The 20,134-nt window shown below is 39.7% G+C and overlaps 2 protein-coding genes across 3 annotated transcripts; both read left to right on the top strand.

Moving 5' to 3' along the window:
• Positions 1 to 279: 279 nt before the first annotated feature.
• LOC131428095 (zinc finger protein 43-like) lies at positions 280 to 16,741 on the top strand. Of its 2 annotated transcripts, none has more exons than XM_058591757.1 (7): positions 280 to 882; positions 945 to 1,699; positions 1,759 to 2,199; positions 15,767 to 15,955; positions 16,018 to 16,268; positions 16,328 to 16,425; positions 16,477 to 16,741. In XM_058591757.1, exons 1-7 carry the CDS (start codon positions 760 to 762, stop codon positions 16,672 to 16,674), a joined length of 2,055 nt encoding a protein of 684 aa, XP_058447740.1. In that variant the 5' UTR covers positions 280 to 759; the 3' UTR covers positions 16,675 to 16,741. The 2 variants fall into 2 exon arrangements, with proteins under 2 accessions (XP_058447740.1, XP_058447741.1); XM_058591758.1 differs by having other exon boundaries at positions 281 to 875.
• Positions 10,778 to 12,846, top strand: LOC131428096 (uncharacterized). The gene has a single exon (XM_058591759.1). The coding sequence runs from the start codon at positions 11,174 to 11,176 to the stop codon at positions 12,647 to 12,649; it is 1,476 nt and encodes a 491-aa protein (XP_058447742.1). The 5' UTR covers positions 10,778 to 11,173; the 3' UTR covers positions 12,650 to 12,846.
• Positions 16,742 to 20,134: the final 3,393 nt, after the last annotated feature.

Genomic DNA, 20,134 nt, shown 5'->3' with positions numbered 1-20,134 from the left:
TGCATACAAAAAGGAAACAATGAATTATAAGTGAAGTTAAATGCTCTTGTATTTCAGAAATACTCACCACATATGCATCACGAGATTTTGATCAATCCGAAATGACGAGTTCATATAGAACAGTTGAGAATCTGGTCCGTCGCACTGTTGTATCGCACTCCCTGCAGAGTACAATTTGGTGAAATGTTCCACTTTTTGGCGCATCAGGTTATCGATTTGCTTCTAAACCAAATTTGTTTCCGTCTTTTTCATCATAATAAACAGTAACTATGACAATTTGATTTTTACCCTTCAGCGTTGCTAGTTGTATGGAAAATTCGCTAAAGTACATTGTCACTCTGACAGTGTATCGTGACAATGTACCGCACGATGCAAAATGTGTCCTTGAAAATTTGTCGAAGTACTCCGTATTATAATTTGTATTTGGTGGGACTATCAAACTAGAGTGCCTATAACCAGAGTGACGACATCTCATTCGTAATGCTGGCAACAATTAAAAATATTCCATTAGCTTTACATTGAATTGACAGGTCGTTTGCTCGTTTGGAACTGGTAGCTGTCATTCCAAACGAACAGCTGTCGCCACTCTGATTATAGTCACTCTATATCGAACAAGCGCCCTATCTCGCCACCAGTATTAATTCTACATCTTGGTTTCGAATAATAACAAAATATAGTTTGTGCAGGATGGGAAAATTAAAATGTTAGCTCGAAAAATATTTTTATTTTTGACGATTAATTTTAGTATAAAAAGCAAACATGAATTTGCAAGCGTGCAAAATTTGTATATCTTCAGAAGCTCTTCTTTATTTAGACATATTTGGTGAAGTAAATTCGAAAAAGAATATATCAGCAATTATTTCCAAGCATATGTGGTTTGATGTAAATAGAAGTTCAAATTAGTATGTTATAATGATTCAATCTTATTTTCTCATATATTTCAGTTTAAGCCTTCAGATGAAAATCAATTAATCTGTAATGAGTGTTGGAATTGTCTTTATGAATTTAACACCTTTTATGAGTCGATTGAGAAGGTGCATCAGACTGATACAGAGGCTTTTAAGTCTGATTTAGTTCATGATCCCTTCGATGACAATAATTTTAATAGCGAACATGATTTCGAGACGAATACTCCATTAGATTGTTCTGAACTAAAGAGATCAGAGTCTAACGAGTGTATGAATAATGATGAAAATAATATATCCTTTGATTTCATATCAAACAGCGATAAAAAGACCTTTGGAGCTCGAAAAACTGTGACTGAAGAAAATGACACTGCATGTTTGAAAAAAGAGAAAAAAAATACATTGGCTGTAGCTGGACTAACAAAACGACCAAGACGAAGTAATACTCGAGCGGTGTACAAGGTTGATTCCTCAACTGAAGATGAAGAATTTAAGCAAATTGAAGAGTTCCCGAAACAGCAAAATCACAGCGAAAGTGATGATGAATCCATTCTTAGGTCAACGAGGGCGAAACGGAAAAGGGATCAAAAATTATTTAAGCATATTGATGAATTTGTATGTTATATCTGTCCAGAAAGGATTGAGTTTGATCGGTTTTATCATGCAACACTCCATTACAAGAAGATTCACAAAGAACCTGCATATGTAAAATGTAAGGTGTGTGATAAACGATGCTATTCTCCTGGAAGTTTGATCAGTCACATAGAAGTGCATAATAATCCCGATGTATACAAGTAATACAATCGAATTGGTTAATTTGATGACTTATTTAGTTGATTTGTATTTTTTATAGATGTACTATATGCGGTAAACATAATGATGAACAAGTGGCTCTGGCCAAACATATGAGAATACATCGCCCTGAGCTAGCGGAAAAATTGCCTTTTCAATGTGGACAATGTCTTCGTAGATTTCCTACAGAGAAAAAACGAGAAAGACACGAAAAAAATCATAATCGTAAACCAATGGACAAACCTATAAGAATTGTGGGACGAGATGAAGAACTGTTGGAATTTTACCGTCGCATCAGTTGTGAGATTTGCGATCGGCAAAGATCAGTGAACGATAGTTGGCCTGATGTGGAATATGAAAATTTGCAGGAATTGAAAAAGCATATGCGTGAAACGCACGATGATAAGGGTTATCTCAAATGCCCGGTGTGTGACAAAAAATGCTATATCCGTTCAATGCTTGTACTGCACAAGGATTTTCATTTAAACCAAGAGAAATACAGGTAAAGTAAAAGTGTCAACGATTAAAAAGATACTTCTAATCAATATATTTAAAATTTGGTCAAATTATACCTGCAACAAAAGCATATGTCGCACCACTTGGGTGCATTTCGGTAGCACCTGTCGGTTGGTCTCGAAAACGTATTTTAGAAGACTTATCCTAGAAAAACTAAACGCACGTCAGAAATTATTTGTTGAATCACACTTGCAGACGTTGTCTCGATCGACACTATTTTGGGTTCACATCATGCCAAGTCGCTTAAAAAAAACTGTCGCAAAAGGGTGTACGTTATTTGGCCGAATTTTGTTTGGCATAACTTTGTTTGGCATAAATTTGTTTGGCATAACTTTTGTTTGGCATAAATCTATTTGGCATAATGTCGTTTGGCATAAAATAAAAAAATATATACTGTTTCATTTGGCATAATTGTTGTTTGGCATAATTTTCATTTGACATAATTTCAATTGTGCATATTTTCTTTTAATTCGTTTTATTCTAGGAGTAATTTAAAAGTTTGAACTACATAACGGCCTGAAACACTTGGATTATAGGTTTTCCGATTAGTGATTGGACGACTCGGACTGCGTTACCTCGGCGGCTTGGCGCCGCCGAGGTTTTTTTTTTTATTCAAGAATATAATGTTTAAGGCACACTGCTTAAGCTCTAAGATGCCAAGGGCTTTTACTAATTTAAAATTTACGACTAACTTAAAACTAGGGTTGTATCATTAAGTAATGTCATATTTGGGTCGCAGTGGTTGACTTTGGCAGATCCAGCCTTCATGTGGTGATCGGCCGGTGATCTGAATATTTCATGAGAGTCTTCCATATGGCGTTGGTGAATATTCATATTGGCCGCATTCTTCGGTCCGTGTGGGTCCGCGGGAAACACCCCCAGGTTACGAATACCCGGCGGGTGGCCCGCATGCTGTTGATAAGTTTCCGTGGGCGATGATGGTGTTGTTACAGAAGAAAATGAAGAAAAAAAAAATATAGCGAAGTAAATATTGCGTAAAACGGAGTAAAAAGGGGATATGGGAATGAAATGACTAAAACGACAGAGATCTAATTAGTTGACATCGAGATGGTGAAGAGACGGGGAGGGGGGAAGCGGAGGTTAGTGACAGCAAAAAGATCTTGTTAGTTCCGATGAAGATGGTGGACAGATGAGGAATCGGGATAATCGGCGGAAGTTAGTGTCGAACCTGCAGTTGAGAAATAATTCTTAGCCACAGTTGAAACAACGTCGATAAATAGGAGGAACTTTCTAAGCCAGATGTAACAGATTACACTTGTATATTAATGTGTTTGAGGAACTGGTATATGAGAAGCATATATGAACTATCCCGACTCGCCAACACATCCCGAACCGGAACCTCAGGCGGTCTACCTCGGGCCCTGAGGGATTCCAGTAGCTTCGACCTGGCGTCGCGATACTCTACGCACGACCACACGACATGCTCGATGTCCTGATAACCGTCGCCACAGGTGCAGAGCCCGTTCTCCACGATCCCGATACGCCGGAGATGTGCGTTGAATGTATAGTGATTTGACATGAGTCGTGACATAACGCGAATGAAATCACGACTCACGTTCATCCCCTTGAACCAAGGTTTCGTCGATACCTTAGGGATAATGGAGTGTAGCCATCGTCCCAGTTCGTCATTCGTCCATGAAGTTTGCCAACTTTCGAGAGTTTTCTGACGAGAGATACTGAAAAATTCATTGAAGCAGATTGGTCTTTCATAAATATCACCTTCTAATGCGCCCACTTTAGCCAATGAGTCTGCCTTTTCATTGCCCGGAATGGAACAATGCGAAGGGACCCAGACTAATGATATTAAATAAGACCGTTCAGATAAAGTACTCAAATGTTCCCGTATTTTCCCCAGGAAATATGGGGGATACTTTCCTGGCTTCATTGCCCGGAGAGCTTCTATTGAGCTTAGACTGTCCGTGACAATGAAGTAATGGTCTTTGGGCAAGGTTTCAATGATCTCAAGGGTGTACTGAATAGCAGCTAATTCTGCGACGTAAACTGAAGCCGGATCATTGAGTTTGTGAGAAGCGGTGATGTTTTGATTGAAGATGCCGAAGCCTGTGGACTTGTTAATGTTTGATCCGTCAGTGTAAAACACCTTTTCACAGTTGACTGTTCTAAATTTATTATAAAAAATATTTGGGGCCACTTGAGGGCGCACGTGAGCCGGAATTCCACGAATTTCTTCTCTCATGGATGTGTCGAAAAACACAGTAGAATCAGAAGTATCCAAGAAATGAGCACGGTTGGAAACAAACGAAGAAGGATTAATATTCTGAGCCATGTAATCAAAATACAAGGACATAAAACGGGTTTGAGAATTAAGCTCAACTAACCTTTCGAAATTTTCAATCACCAGAGGATTCAAAATGTCGCATCGAATGAGCAAACGATATGAGAGATCCCAGAACCGGTTTTTCAATGGGAGAACACCCGCCAGCACTTCGAGGCTCATCGTATGAGTCGATTGCATGCAACCCAAGGCAATACGCAAACAACGATACTGAATTCTTTCCAGCATGATGAAATGAGTGTTCGCCGCGGATCTGAAGCAAAAGCATCCGTATTCCATCACGGACAATATCGTTGTTTGGTACAGCCTGATCAGGTCTCCTGGATGGGCACCCCACCACGACCCGGTTATTGTCCGAAGAAAGTTGATTCTTTGTTGGCATTTTCTTTTCAGATACCTAATGTGACATCCCCAGGTGCCTTTGGAGTCGAACCAGACCCCGAGATATTTAAATGTGAAGACCTGAGCTATGGTTTCACCCCCTAGTTAAAGCTGTAATTGTGCTGGTTCTCGCTTTCTCGAAAATACAACCAGCTCAGTTTTCTCCGTAGAGAATTCGATACCCATTTGAAGAGCCCATGTGGATAAGTTGACAAGAGTATCTTGTAACGGCCCTTGCAGATCGCCAGCTTTGGGTCCTATAATAGACACAACGCTGTCGTCGGCAAGTTGTCTTAGCGTGCAAGATGTGTTGATACATTTATCGATGTCGTTTACGTAAAAATTGTATAGAAGGGGGCTTAAGCATGAGCCCTGAGGAAGACCCATGTAACTGAATCGTATTGTCGACAAATCACCATGCGCGAAATACATGTGTTTCTCAGACAATAGATTATGTAAAAAGTTGTTCAAAACTGGCGAGAGACCATGCTGATGCAGCTTCTCAGATAAGATATTTATAGAAACTGAGTCAAAAGCCCCCTTAATGTCTAGGAAAACTGACGCCATTTGTTCTTTACGAGCAAATGCCATTTGAATTTCTGTTGAGAGCAACGCAAGACAATCGTTCGTTCCTTTACCCCTGCGGAAACCAAATTGTGTATCTGAAAGTAAGCCATTAGTTTCGACCCAATTGTCTAGACGGAAGAGAATCATTTTTTCGAACAATTTCCGGATACAGGAAAGCATAGCAATCGGCCGATACGAATTGTGATCGGAGGCTGATTTTCCTGGTTTTTGAATGGCGATCACTTTCACTTGTCTCCAGTCATGTGGAACAATGTTGTCCTCAAGGAACTTATTGAATAAACTCAACAAGCGCCTTTTGGCGGGGTCAGGCAGATTTTTCAACAAGTTGAATTTTATTCTGTCTAATCCCGGGGCTTTATTGTTACATGACAAAAGTGCAAGTGAAAGCTCTACCATCGAAAACGGTGATTCGTTTGTATTTGGTGTCGCGGCGAGGGTGATCTTCTGTTCCGGCACAGAGTCTGGGCATACTTTTTTAGCGAAATCGAATATCCAGCGGTTGGAGTATTCTTCGCTTTCATTCGTGGTGTTATGATTGCGCATTCGTCGGGCTGTGTTCCAAAGAGTACTCATAGATGTTTCTTTCGTTAAGCCGTCTATAAACCGACGCCAGTAACCACGTTTCTTGGCTCTAATCAAGTTCTTAGTTTTAACGTCTAACGCCGCGTAATTCCGGTAATTATCAGGTGTTCCATTTTTTCTGAATATTTTATACGCGGAGGCTCTCTCCGCGTTTAAATTTGTGCACTCTTTGTCCCACCACGGGTTGGGAGGACGGATGTTAGTTTTCGCGCCGGGTACACGTTTCGTCTGAGCTTGAGTCGCGGTGTCGAGAATCAAGCCAGCCAAAAACGTGTACTCTTCCTCCGGAGGAAGTTGTTGAGTTCTTTCAAGTTTCTCAGATATCGAGGTCGCATAGCTATTCCAATCAATATTTCGTGTGAGGTCATACGAAACATTGATTGTCTTCGATGGTTTTGAGCCGCTGGTGATTGATATTACGATCGGTAGATGATCGCTACCGTGGGGATCAGGAATTACCTCCCACGTGCAATCCAACCGTAGCGATGTCGAGCAAAGGGATAAATCCAGCGCACTTGGTCTTGCTGGTGGTGCAGGAATCCGTGTCATTTCTCCCGTATTCAAGATTGTCATATTGAAGTTATCGCAGATATCATGGATCATAGTTGATCTGTTATCATCGTGAAGACAGCCCCATCCCGTACCGTGTGAGTTAAAGTCTCCTAAAACCAACGTCGGTGCAGGAAGGAGCTCTACGATATCACTGAGCCACCGATGCCCAACCGAGGCTCTTGGGGGAATGTAGATGGAAGCAATGCAAAGGTCCTTACCTTTGATTGTAACATGACATGCGACAACTTCAATACCTGGTATCGAGGGGAGGTTAATGCGATAGTAAGAATAGCACTTATTGATCCCCAAAAGTACTCCTCCATAGGGATTATCTCGATCCAGACGAATAATGTTAAAATCGTGAAAGTTTAAGGGTATTTCAGAAGTTAGCCAAGTTTCGCACAATGCAAATGCGTCACATTTCAGCTTGTTTACTAGAAATTTAAATGAATCTATTTTTGGGATAATACTTCTGCAATTCCACTGTAAAACAGTGATTAGATCCGTGACCTCGGTGGATGATTTAGCCATCGAAAGATACAATCGCTGAAAGAAGGGGCCAATTTGCAGTCAACTGCTTCAAATATGTTTTTACTGTTGGCATGAAAGCAATTAAAATGCTTCTAAGAGGGTCTGAAATATTGAAAGTTGTAAAAATCCAGTCCACAACATCAGAGAACTTTATAAGTCCAGCACCTAGTTGGTTCTCTGGTGGATTTTCAGGGACGCTTGGGGATTTTTTAGTCCCTGGAAGCGGTGGGAATTCCATCTCGGAATTGAGTTTTCCGAGACCAGGAGCTTTTTGCTTCGGTAGTTTGTCACGATTCCCGTTAGCTGTAACTTTTCGAAGCCCTTCGGAAGACATCTTCGAACCCTTACTAGGGAGCTTATGATAGGATTTGTTTGCTCTTTTCCTATAGCTATGAGGGACCGCCGAAGATGGACCTTCTAAAGGGTCGTCAGATTCGCTCTCGTCAGTTGACAAGCAAGCATATGGATTTGTTGTCTGTTTAGGAGGGGTGGCACTTTTAAGCATATCTGCAAATGAACGCTTGGAGTGTTCTTTCAGAGAACGCTTCATCCTATCTCCGCGCAGTTTGTATGCGGGACATGCCATTAGGTCATGCGAACCCTCCTTACAGTAGAGACACTTTTCAGCATTTTTACCGCAAGAGCCATCCGCATGAGCCTCTCCACAATTAGCACAACGTGGCTTATTGCTGCAATGGGTAGCTGTATGCCCAAGCTGTTTGCAATTGGTGCAATTCATTACACGAGGTACAAAAAGACGAATAGGCAGACGAACCCGGTCCAAGAGGAGGTAATTAGGTAAAGCCGATCCGGCGAAGGTCACACGATAAGAGTCTGATTGGGGATAGGACTTTGTTCCATCCCCGGCGATCGATACTGAATGCAATCGCTTGCAATCCAGTATCTTGACATTCCTAAGTGAGGGGTCTTTAAAACAACCCGCCCCGTACTTAAGAATATCCTCGCAAGTCAAACTCGAATCGGTGACCACACCGTCGATTTCGACTTCACGAGCTGGCACGTAGACGCGGTACTCCAGCGTAAAAGGATCATTTTGAACAAGCTCATTAGCCTGTTTTGAGCTGGTAAACAGGACCCTGAGCTTGTCTGGCCGTATTCTATCTATACTTTTTATGGTATTATATCGCGAATACAGGTCCCGCGATATTTTTAAAATATTCAGTTTTTTTTCCTTTGATTTGGTCCGGAAATAGACCGCGTAAGGCCCGGCCGGTAGTGCGAGCCCATCAGGATAGCTCTTTATGCGGGACTTTTTACTGACAAGGGAAGTCTCCATTTGAACATCGGGAGCGGGGGGGGGGCAGGTTTTAAATTAGACATAGCGGAACTACTTCCGCGCAAAAACAAATGATTCGGGAGGAAATATAATGGTCAAATAAAGAAATAAAAATAAACGAAGTAAAGGTACTTAACTAAGATCCAACGGGGGACACCAAGCTGGACTTCGTCGATCGGCGTATCGCCGCTTTGATGATGTGCAAAAAACCTCCGAGAGGAAAAGACACACTTATTTATAATCCTCACACAATGGCCGCTTGTTTATAATCCTCACACTTGGCCTTGATCGGCGAAACAATAATCGGCTAACGGTACCGTTTCGATCGACCGCTCGCAATAAGGCACTGTTCTATTATATAATGCGAAAAAAAAACCTCTCAGAGGAAAAAGCACTATTGTCTATCACACAATATCGTCCGACCACTTTATCACACACACACAACTGGTTTTCAATGCTTTCGCAGTAAATCCAAATCACGTCCGTTCGCTCGGAAGGTTGAAACGGCAATGGCGCCGCCGAGGTTGCCTTGTCCTCATTGTGGTCTAAAACTAGAAAATTAATTCAAAAGGCGGCTTCGCCGCCTTGCGGTTTTTTAATGCGAGGCCAAGGGATAGCTCCTAGCTTTGAATAGACCGGGCAAACGAGTTGATTACAGGTTTGTGTGCGGGGGCCGCCGCTTTCGACGGCGGGTCGGCGGCCGACTCAGCCCGCGTCGCCTCGGTGGCTGAGTGCCACCGAGCCTCCTTGGCTTCGTTTATGTGGCTGCGCCACATTGATAGACACACATAACAAAGATATTCACTTTAAAATCGAGCACTAATCGGAAATACTCCCAGAATAAATAGAATACCTAAAGAAAATTTGCATAATTGAAATTATGCCAGATGAAAATTATGTCAAACAACAGTTATGCCAAATGAAACAGTATGTCTTTTTATTTTATGTCAAAAGACATTATGCCAAACAAATTTATGCCAATCAAAAGTTATGCCAGTCAAATTTATGCCAAACAAATTTATGCCAAATAAAATTCGCCAAATAACGTACACCCGTCGCAAAAATGTATTCGTAAGGAAAATGAAAATTATGTACTACTGTATAGAGCACCAAAAATCAGTATACCTGGCAACGTTGCATCACGCTAAAATATTACTTTGCTGTAGGTTGAAGTTCGAGCTTCCGATAGAATTCACGTGTTATTTAAAGAACATGGGTGGCAGTAGCTCCTTATTTCCAACGAATAGTCAATTTAAAAATCACTGACATGTCCGAGCCAGTACATCTGTTATCTGTGGTTGAATGTTAGCTACATTCTGTGCATTTTATTATATTAAAATCGACTTTTGTTACCTATATGGATAAGAATATAGATTTTTTGCCTAATAGAACTGATGATACGTGTAATTGCATTTCGGTAGACCCCTTGGCTTAAGAACTAGAACTCAAGTGAGAGAGAAGAGAGAAGGTTGACTTTATAACTCAGTTAGAAATATACGCTTGTATCGAAAGCACCTTTTATTATTTGACTCTTGGAATCACCATTAAACCACCTGAAACTTAATTCCTCTGAGCTAAATTAGCGAACATTTTGATCCATACGAACCGGATAGAAACTTTTGATATGTTTATTGTTGGTTTATGGTGATATTCTGACAAAAAGTGATGCCTTTTGTTTCGAGATTTTCACATTCTGAAAAAAATCCGCCATTTATCAAACGACGCGTCCTACAACATAGTGTGTGCGCGAACCTATGTGATCGTGTTCGAACACGATATACGAATCGAAAAGTGAACCCACGATTTTCCTATGAGTGGAGACGAAAAAACTCCAATAGTGACGCGTAAAAAATCCCCGAAGAAACTTATAGACTGTTTAAGTGGGGAATCTATGAACGATTCAGTGAAAGTGCAAAAACAAAAACAAAGTGACAAAAAGGCAAAAAAAGCCATGGCTAAGCGTTTGGAGAAAGTGATCGATCGCCAAGAGCTGGCGAAAGAGAAGCTGTTACGGATTCATACGAATATGCAGAGAACGGATAAAAACATTTATTGGTTAAATCTACAGTTGGAGAATCTCCGACGGACCAACGATGAGCTGGAAAAATGTTATTTGGAGATTTGCGAAATTGTTCCCAGAGACGATCGAGATGAGTTTAAACAGAATCGATTTGAAACTGAGGAACTCTACGATGAACTGTACGTGAGTATTCAATTGGAGATTGCAAAGTTTAATGCGGAAGAAGCGGAAAAAGAGCATCAAAAATTGAACATGTTAGCATGTACAGGCAACCCTGTCGCCCCGCAGCCGGTAGTGATGAACAATTCGACACCTCATCTGCAAGTACCCCTTCCAACCTTTGTAATCTGGGAAACTGGTACTCTTACAAGTGCATGTTTCAGACTATAATGAACAGGTACCCTAACGCATCTCCGGCTATCAAACTCTACCACCTGAAGAATTCGCTAGTCGGAACTGCTGCCTGTAAAATCGATCAAGAAGTCATTAACAATAATGATTACGCAGCTGCGTGGAAGATGTTGGAGGATGCGTACGAAGATGAACGATTAATCATCGATACGCACATTGACGCATTGTTAAGTTTACAAAGGATGACGACTGAAAGCGGCGAAGAACTTCGTAAATTAATCGATACCTAGCATGTTGACGCTCTCAAAAACCGTAAGTTTGAAGTAAGAGGATTAGCCGAGATGATTTTAGTGAATGTGGTTGCTAAACGTCTGGATAAAGAAACACTGAAACAGTGGGAGTCGCAGCTATCCCAGGAGGAGCTGCCCTCATACATTGAAATGATGGATTACCTGCGCGAACGAACCCGCATTCTACAGAAGATGACTGGTTATGCAGAACAAAGGCCATCCAGCGCTCTGAAACCGAGAACCAAGTCAGAACAGAAGATCCAGCCAGCAAGAAACTTCGTACAGACAAAAGAATCTTGTTACTGTTGTAATGGAGACCATCTCATTTACAAGTGTGGTCAATTTAAGGAACTAAACGTAAGTAGTCGATATGCCAAGGTGAAACAGGCCGGACTATGTTTCAATTGCTTGCGTCATGGGCATCGTACATTGGATTGTAATTCTGACAAGACCTGTAAGAGCTGCAAGCGAAAGCATCATAGTCTCCTTCATGAAGAAAAGCCTGTACCTGTGAACCAATCCGACAACCAGCCTACTGAACAAACTCCGAAGTCTGATGATTGTCAAGAAGCAGCTGTGCAATCTGGATCAGTAAATTGTGCAACGTCGCTGATGATGACACAACAAGTGTTGCTGTCCACTGCAGAAATACTTGTTACAGAAGCTGGAAATATTAGCTTTCCGTGTCGCGTATTATTGGATTCAGGTTCGGATTCGAATTTAATCTCTGAGCCGTTTGCGAAACGATTGAAGCTCACCCTAGTAAAAATCAACATGCCGATCAGCGGATTGAATAACACTGAAACTCAAGCTAAGTATAAAATTTCTACGAAAATAAGTTCACGAGTCAATTCTTTTAGCGCTATTCTGGAGTTCTTGGTTGTACCAACCATCACAAACTTACCAACGGCCAAAGTAGATATTCGATCCTGGTCGCTACCCGCTAGTCTTGCTCTGGTGGACCCGTCTTTTTATGTTCCCAAAGAAATCCAAATGATCATTGGCGCTGAACTATTTTTCGATCTCGTAAAAAATGGACGCATGAAATTAGCAGCTGGAAGTCCTATGCTGGTTGAAACCAACCTGGGATGGATTGTCAGTGGTCCCGTAAAGGGTCAGTGGTCCAGTCGTAAAGGAGGTGTTTGTCAACTAAACTTGTGCGAAGAGCAGATAAACCACACACTTGCAAGATTTTGGGAATTGGAAACTGTCCAAGAAGCATCCCCATTTACACCTGAAGAACAAGCCATCGAAAATCACTTTGTAGAAACTCATTCTCGTGACGACATTGGTCGATATACTGTACGATTGCCGTTCAACAAAAACAAGGGTCAACTTGGTGACTCGTTGGAAACTGCTCGAAGTCGATTCAATCGACTATTGCGATCGTTTGTAGATACGAACAAACAGATTCGCTATACTGAATTCATGACAGAAAACCAGACTCTAGGACACATGGTTGAGGTTTTCGATAATCCTAAAGATGGTTACTTTCTCCCGCATCACGCGGTGTATAAGGAGTCTTAAATTCCGAGCTGAATACAATTACAGAATACATGTAGAATTTAGTATTCATTACTCTGGCATTCATTACTCTGCTGCTGCTGTTTGAAGGTGACTGCTAACCACGATGTCCGAAATGCGAAAAAGAACGTTTGAGGTTTTTACATCCTTATAGTTTCCTTATATTACATTTTGGTGGGGAAAGGGTTCCAATCAGCTTTTTACAGCCCTGTCCAAAATGTATTGCCCTCCCCGTTAATTTGTATCAGGCCGAATTAGCGCATGCGCGCCATATAAACGCCTCTTTCAATATGAGGAAATTACATTGTTACCCAGCAGTTTCTATTATTTATTCATGTTGGTTTTCTTACCTTTGTTCATAGTTTATTTTCTGTTTTACCTTAATTCCAGTGTTCTATTCAGCTGTGATTCGTGTCTTTTGTTGTCATTTTTCACTCCGTACTTTTGCTGGCATGTTATGTTGCTTCCTTAAATGTAAAAGTTAGTTGTATGCAATGTTGTTTATATTCTTACCAATATTCCTTTCTAATTCTTTCAGCATTTTCGTATTTCTTGTTCCTCATCCAGTCATTCGTTTCCAAAAAAATAAAAAAAAATAGTGTTTCATTGATCTTTGTAGAGCAGCTCATCATGGTTTGACGGATAAGAACTGAGGACATGCGTTTTTATTTAAATGATAATAACACTTGGGTTTAATAGTATTGCTACAGCATGTTCACATTTCGTTATCTTCGGTTGATCCTTGACAGTATATTACCATCCGCTCAGACACTTTTGAACATCTGGTACACTGACTCGCAATCGAAATGTGTCACAACCAATTTCATACAACACACCCGAGGGAACGGTATAATGTATGTTGTACACACAAAAACACATACATACACACATACATAAACACACACACACACACACACACACACACACATGCATACATACCTACATGTATTCCACAAGCAAGCATCACAACATTGAGTTACTATTTCTATTCTAATAGATTCTAACTAAAATTTGTGTGCCAATAGTCATCTCATTAGTAGAGTCACCATGTTATTTTACCGATTACTCGACTTCCAATAAATTTATTGAGATAAAATCGAATACAAAATCTTTGCCTCGTCTGTAAGAAGCAATGGCACATAAAAGTAGTTCGGAAATGATTCAATACTGCTGTTTTAACGCACAAAAAAAATGCTCCGAATTTCATGTTATTCTTGAAATTAATCTATCAAACAGAGATAACAGATTTCACTCTAACTAATGGTTTTCGTACATGAAATGACTAATGGATTTGAGATGAATGGGGGTACCGTTACCCAATTTCTATCTCTTCTATTGGTCGATCGTTAGTCCTGAGCTGAAACGGTGGCCTTTATTACCGTTCTTGCATGCACTCACTCTTACATTTCATTCACACATCATCTCACCCATCAGGTCCCAAACGATACATCCTCACAACACAAACTGGATGAACATCGTTTGACAGCTATCAGTGGTTTGCTCATTGGTTCGGTCATTATTATTTTATTATATTCTACAATATTCTATTTCATTCCACAGTATTTCATGGTACACAAACCACCAATAAACGTCAAAGATGGATTCGATTTACCGTTCATTTATTGTCATCGTGTGAAACCCAATTGGGATACGTTTACTCTACTTAATTTTCACTTCACACTGGTAATAAGGGCCGGTAGTATGAAAATAAAACATAAAAAAGAGCTCAGTTAAGCCCTACCGGCCTCTCCAACCCCGGATGTTGGAGCGTAATGCAATCAACATCTTATTCAAGTCGTTCCATATATTATTCATTTAATTCAATTATGAAACTAAAAACTGTAACGCATATCTTTATCAAATTGTAACGCTAATTGATTGTATGTGATGATGTTTGCAATACCGTCAAGCCCACCAACCAATGGGAGGGAAAAAGAACGTTTGAGGTTTTTACATCATGCCAAAAGTTTGTTGTTACATACATTTTAAAAAGGCACCCCATACTAAAGTAAGTCGAATCCACGACAAAAATTAAAATTTTTCTAGAGCCTGGTTAATGTGAATAACCCGGGTTGGCGGTTCAATGCATAGGGCGCTGGTCTTACAAACCAGTTGTCGTATGTTCGAGCTCCGACCTGGATTCGTGGTGTCAGTAGAATCGTACCACCAGCCATGCACTGGTTCTGTACACTCTGAATCGGCTGCGAAGTCTGTTGAAACAGAAGGTCAAACTCCACTACAGGAATGTAATACCAAGGCTTTGCTTGGTTAATGTGAACTGTATTTCAATTTTTGAAAATACATAATATTTAGATTAGTAAAAAAATTATGATCCATTTTCACTAATATAGCATACTACGGGTGAAATTTTTTATTTTTAATGGAATATGGATCGAGCATTTTAGCGATTTGTGTTGAACTAGGGTAACAGAGGTATTTTGGCCCACTTTAGGATTGATTTTATTTTGGCCCACTTTGTAAAAATATCCACCAAATGTTGTATTATCTCTGAAAATCCCTTCCGCATAAGGTAATTTAATGTGATTAGCTTCAAATTGATGCAACATGGGTAACTTAACATCGATTAAATCCATAAAGTTTGTTAGGTGAGCCAAAATATATGAAGTGGCCAAAATACCTCTGTTACCCTACTAATGCATTGGTGTCTCGAATACTACCCAGGTAACCAATAAGCACATACTAATGCCATATTATGACAGCAAATAATCGCTAATTGGCATTTTAATTGCTCTGGAGACTGAATTAGAGCCGACTGTGGCAAAATATACGGCTCTTCATATATAATGCTTATTTAAGACAGATGTGCTTCGTAAAAGCTGAATTCTGATTGATTTACGACTGATGAGCTTTCAGATTGCATATATAGAGCTATAAGAATTTTCAGTGCTCATGAAAGGCTATTTTAGTGCCATTATAAGTGCTTACTGGTTACCTGGGTAGTACAAGAAGCAAGTTAATGAGAAAATTATTTAAAAATTCTGAACTATGAGCTCATAGTAGAAATCCTTCGAGTTCAATAAACCACATCACAAATCCAAATTAGAAATGGCTTTGACTGGTTTTCTGACAATTATACCTGGATGTATTTTCAATTTACAGATGTGAAATGTGTGGCAATGTGTACCAGAATTTAGAAAAACACAAAGATACTGCCCATGCAAACTCCGGTGAAGCATCATTCTGTTGTGAGCATTGTGGAAAGGCCTTGACTAATGAAAAGAGTTTGAAATCACACGTCGAACGAAAACATGCAGTTAAGGATACGATTTGCGATATATGCCAAAAACCGTATGTTGTACAGCATAAAACTGCAGCTAATATTGTAACATAATTTGTAATTACCGTTTCAGATTTCGCAAAAGTATGCTTGAAGGCCACAAGCGCGTTGTACATGAGATGGCTTCCTACATGTGCACCCATTGTCCGAGAATGTTCAGAAGCAAGTTTTCGTTGAACAGACATTTGGATGAACACGAAGATAAAGTTCGAGAACGGGTTAAATGCACCATTTGTGGAATGACTTTCAAGCATAAGTACATTTTAACAAAGCATATTGGTTCCGTGCATACCAATGAAGCCCCAGTTCCATGTGATGTTTGCGGTAATAGAAAACTGGAAATTGTTATAGTATGAACCTAAAGCATTCACTTAAAATTATAGGAAAACAATTCAAATCGAAACATCATCTATGGAGTCATAAGTCTGATACATGTAATAGTCGAAGGTATGACTGCAAAATTTGTGGACGAGTCTTCAAGGTGAGTTTCGTTCTAGTTATTTATTACAGCTTTTATTTGATTTTCTTGTAGGTCAGAGTTCGTTTGAATGAACACATGACAACTCATACAGGTAAAAGTTTGTATCAGTGCACATTTTGTCCGTTGACGTTCAGTTTCCAATCAATCCTTTACACTCATCGAAAGAAAGCACATTACAAGCAATGGTTGGAACTTCAAGCAAAACGGGAGGAGGGAGTAAAATTTAAGGTCTTGGAGGCACCAGCTTGACTACTTTCCTTTTTAATCTCAATATTAATTGCACTCAAATAATATAGTGATCTTTATTTATATATGATTTTGTGTTTTACAATGTATTGAGCAATTGGGTACGCGGTAAGTACGAATATGTTGTAATTAAAGTAGACAATCAATAACCAATATATGAATATATTATGTATTGTAGCCTTTGCAACGCAGGTTATTGATACAAATAAATTTTCATTATTCATTAGTCAATCCATGTAACCAGTTGTGTGTTTCACTCTGCAACAGGTTATGGACCCAGAATTAGTCATAGACAGAAGATTAAACTTTGGTGGGTGACTAGAATCCCGATCGCTGCAACCTTGTAGTTGCGCGCAATTCAACCGACGCTGGTTGTTTTTGCTGAATAGCATAAACAAGCTGTGTCGTTGAAGTGCGATAAACTCACTACATTGCAGACGATCGTAGGACTGTTTGTCACATGAATAAGCATTAATAAAAGTAGTCTGCTCTAAACATTGAAGCGTTATCAACCCAAATCGATGAAAAATAAACCAACGATAAGCAACGGAGGCGATTGTAGTGAAGCCGATACTACAGTGCCAGAGGCAGAAAGCGGACGTATAAGCGGAATTGCTTTATCGAGAGACTCAAAAGTCGAGAAAATTACACCACATGGTTGTTGGCCATGAAGATAACGCTCATCCGCGAAAGATCCTGGAACGATGCGTCGTCAACTAAAGAAACGAGTTTGCGAATGATAGTAATCATCTGTTTGAGTCAGGAGACGATTAATTACAGTTTGACTCAGGGCGCAAAAGATGCCAAAGAAGTGTGGGAGAAGTTGCAAAATGCTTTTCAGGACAACGGTCTAACACCGAAAATCGGATTGCTGAGGCCGCTAACTTCGCTTCGTTCTATTAAATGAGACAGCATGAAATCGCACGTTAATGAACTGCAGTGCACGGCACACAAACTTGAGATGATCGGTTTCAAAGACAAATCATACCTAGCTGTGTTGTTGCTAATATGGTTTCCGGAAAATTTGGAACCCATGGGTATTGGCCGACAAAGTAAAAAAAAGGACGACGGCCACAACTGCTATAAGCGTGGGCATTTTACAGCGGCGTGTTTGCAGACGAGAAGGTGAGTGGGTAATGTTTCAGACCTAACTGGAGGACGTAAATACGAATAAATATTACATGCTTCTTTCTCCCACTCTATAGACAATCATTAGTATTAGATTGTGTGAATTTTGCAACCGTCATTGCTTCGCTTTCAGAAATTTAAAAGTGCATGTGTACTACAGTACGGCTTATTGACGGCAAACATTTTATAACATACGATTAAATAACACGGAACAAATACAGTCCTTTCGTAGATACACAGTAGAGGTAAACTTCACATAATCCTTTGGGAATATTTTAATGGTTCTAAAAACCGACTTGCGTAGTTTATCCACTGTTTATAACGGATGAGTCTTCTAATTATTCATTTGTCTACACCAGAACTAAAATTATAGACTCAGGCGACTTTAGGAATCTTGATCTTAATATCTGTATGTATGTGTGATCATCAGTTCAAGGCATTACCAGTGTATGCGGGTAGACTTACAGTAGATCAAAACCCTAAGCATTAGCACAACCTTGAGACAGATTGAATGATGCTGTCAAGGTCCCAGGACTTGTCTATATCCTTCCTCAATGGAGAAGGATGCACACCAATGGTGCCATGGATGATGTCCGACAAACAGAGGTAAAAATACACATAAGGGGTACAATAAAATGGATATGTTCCTTATTATTTAACTGATTTGCACGACGTTGCTTTGAAATTTTCGTGAAGGCAAGACCGAAAAAAATTCTAAAATATAATAATAATCCTTATAGTTTCCTTATATTACATTTTGGTGGGGAAAGGGTTCCAATCAGCTTTTTACAGCCCTGTCCAAAATGTATTGCCCTCCCCGTTAATTTGTATCAGGCCGAATTAGCGCATGCGCGCCATATAAACGCCTCTTTCAATATGAGGAAATTATATTATTACCCAACAGTTTCTATTATTTATTCATGTTGGCTTTCTTACCTTTGGTCATAGTTCATATTCTGTTTTACCTTAATTCCAGTGTTCTATTCAATTGTGTTTCGTAAGTGTCTTTTGTTGTCCTTCTATTTTATTTTCATTCCGTACTTTTGCTGATGTTATTTTATTCCCTGAAATGTAAAAGTTAGTTGTATGCAATGGTGTTTTTATTCTTACCGATGTTCCATTTTGTATCTAAGATTTCCTAAGAGTGTTAATTAAATTATTTTCCAATTTTTCAGCTCCACATTTATCACATTTGTTCCTGCTTTTCTTGAGTATCTTATTCTTTATTCCGAATTTCTTGGTTATGCTCAGTCATCCATTTCCGAAAAAAAAGAGAGACAAAAAAGGATTAGTGTTTTTTAATGACCTCTTTGTACGGCCGGTCATGATGGTTTGACGGGAAAAAAACTGAGAACATGCATTTTTATTTAAATTATATTGACCCTTGGGTACCATAAGCATTGCTACAGCATGTTCACATTTAGTTGTCTTCAGTTGATCCTTGACAGTGGCAAGGCACAAATCTCCAAATATCAAGGGGAACGTGCCATTTGAGCCAATTTGTTCTGATTCCTGATTCCTGACCCACAATCGAAATGCATCACTACCAGTTTGGTACAACGCATTCAAAGGCACGGTAAAATGTATATTGTATATACACACAAAAACACATACATACACACACAGTCACACACATACACACATGCATACATACCCACATGTATTCCACACGCAAGCATTACAACATTGAGTTACTATTTCTACTCTGATAGATCCTAACTAAAACTAGTGTGCCAATAGTCATCTCATTAGTAGAGTCACCATGTTATTTTAGCGATCACTCGACTTTTAATAAATGAATTGTGATAAATACAGTCTTTGCCTTGTCTCTAAGAAGCAATAACGCATAGCAGTAGTTCGGAAGTGGTTCAATACTGCTGTTTTAGCGAAGCAAAATGCTCCAAAATTCATGTTACTTCTGAAATTAATCTATCAAACAGAGATAACAGAGCTCACTATAACAAATGGTTCTCGTATATGAAATGACTAATGGATTTGAGATGAATGGAGGTACCGTTACCCAATTTCTATCTCTTCTAATGATCGATCGTTAGTCCTGAGCTGAAACGGTGACCTTTATTACCATTCTTGCATGCACTTACTCTTACATTTCACTCACACATCATCTCACCCATCAGGTCCCAAACGATACATCCTCACAATACAAACTGGATGAACATCGTTTGACAGCTATCAGTGGTTTGCCCATTGGTTAAGTCATTATTATTCCGTTCTATTTTACAATATTTTATCTCATACCACAGTAATCCATTGTACACAAACCACCAATAAACGTCAAATATGGACTCGATTCACCGTTCACCTGTTGTCATCG

The sequence above is a fragment of the Malaya genurostris genome, chromosome 2, assembly GCF_030247185.1.
Source record: "Malaya genurostris strain Urasoe2022 chromosome 2, Malgen_1.1, whole genome shotgun sequence".
NCBI lineage: Eukaryota > Metazoa > Arthropoda > Insecta > Diptera > Culicidae > Malaya > Malaya genurostris.
Note: the sequence above shows the minus strand (reverse complement) of the source record. Positions and strands in the feature narration are given on the sequence as shown.

Bases quoted from the DNA above. Each gene is read 5' to 3' on its own strand.
- LOC131428095 (XM_058591757.1), top strand. From the start codon at position 760: ATGAATTTGCAAGCGTGCAAAATTTGTATATCTTCAGAAGCTCTTCTT. The intron at 1,700-1,758 runs GTAATACAATCG...TATTTTTTATAG, and splicing joins AATAATCCCGATGTATACAA to ATGTACTATATGCGGTAAAC. The intron at 16,269-16,327 runs GTAATAGAAAAC...TTAAAATTATAG, and splicing joins AGTTCCATGTGATGTTTGCG to GAAAACAATTCAAATCGAAA.
- LOC131428096 (XM_058591759.1), top strand. From the start codon at position 11,174: ATGATTTTAGTGAATGTGGTTGCTAAACGTCTGGATAAAGAAACACTG.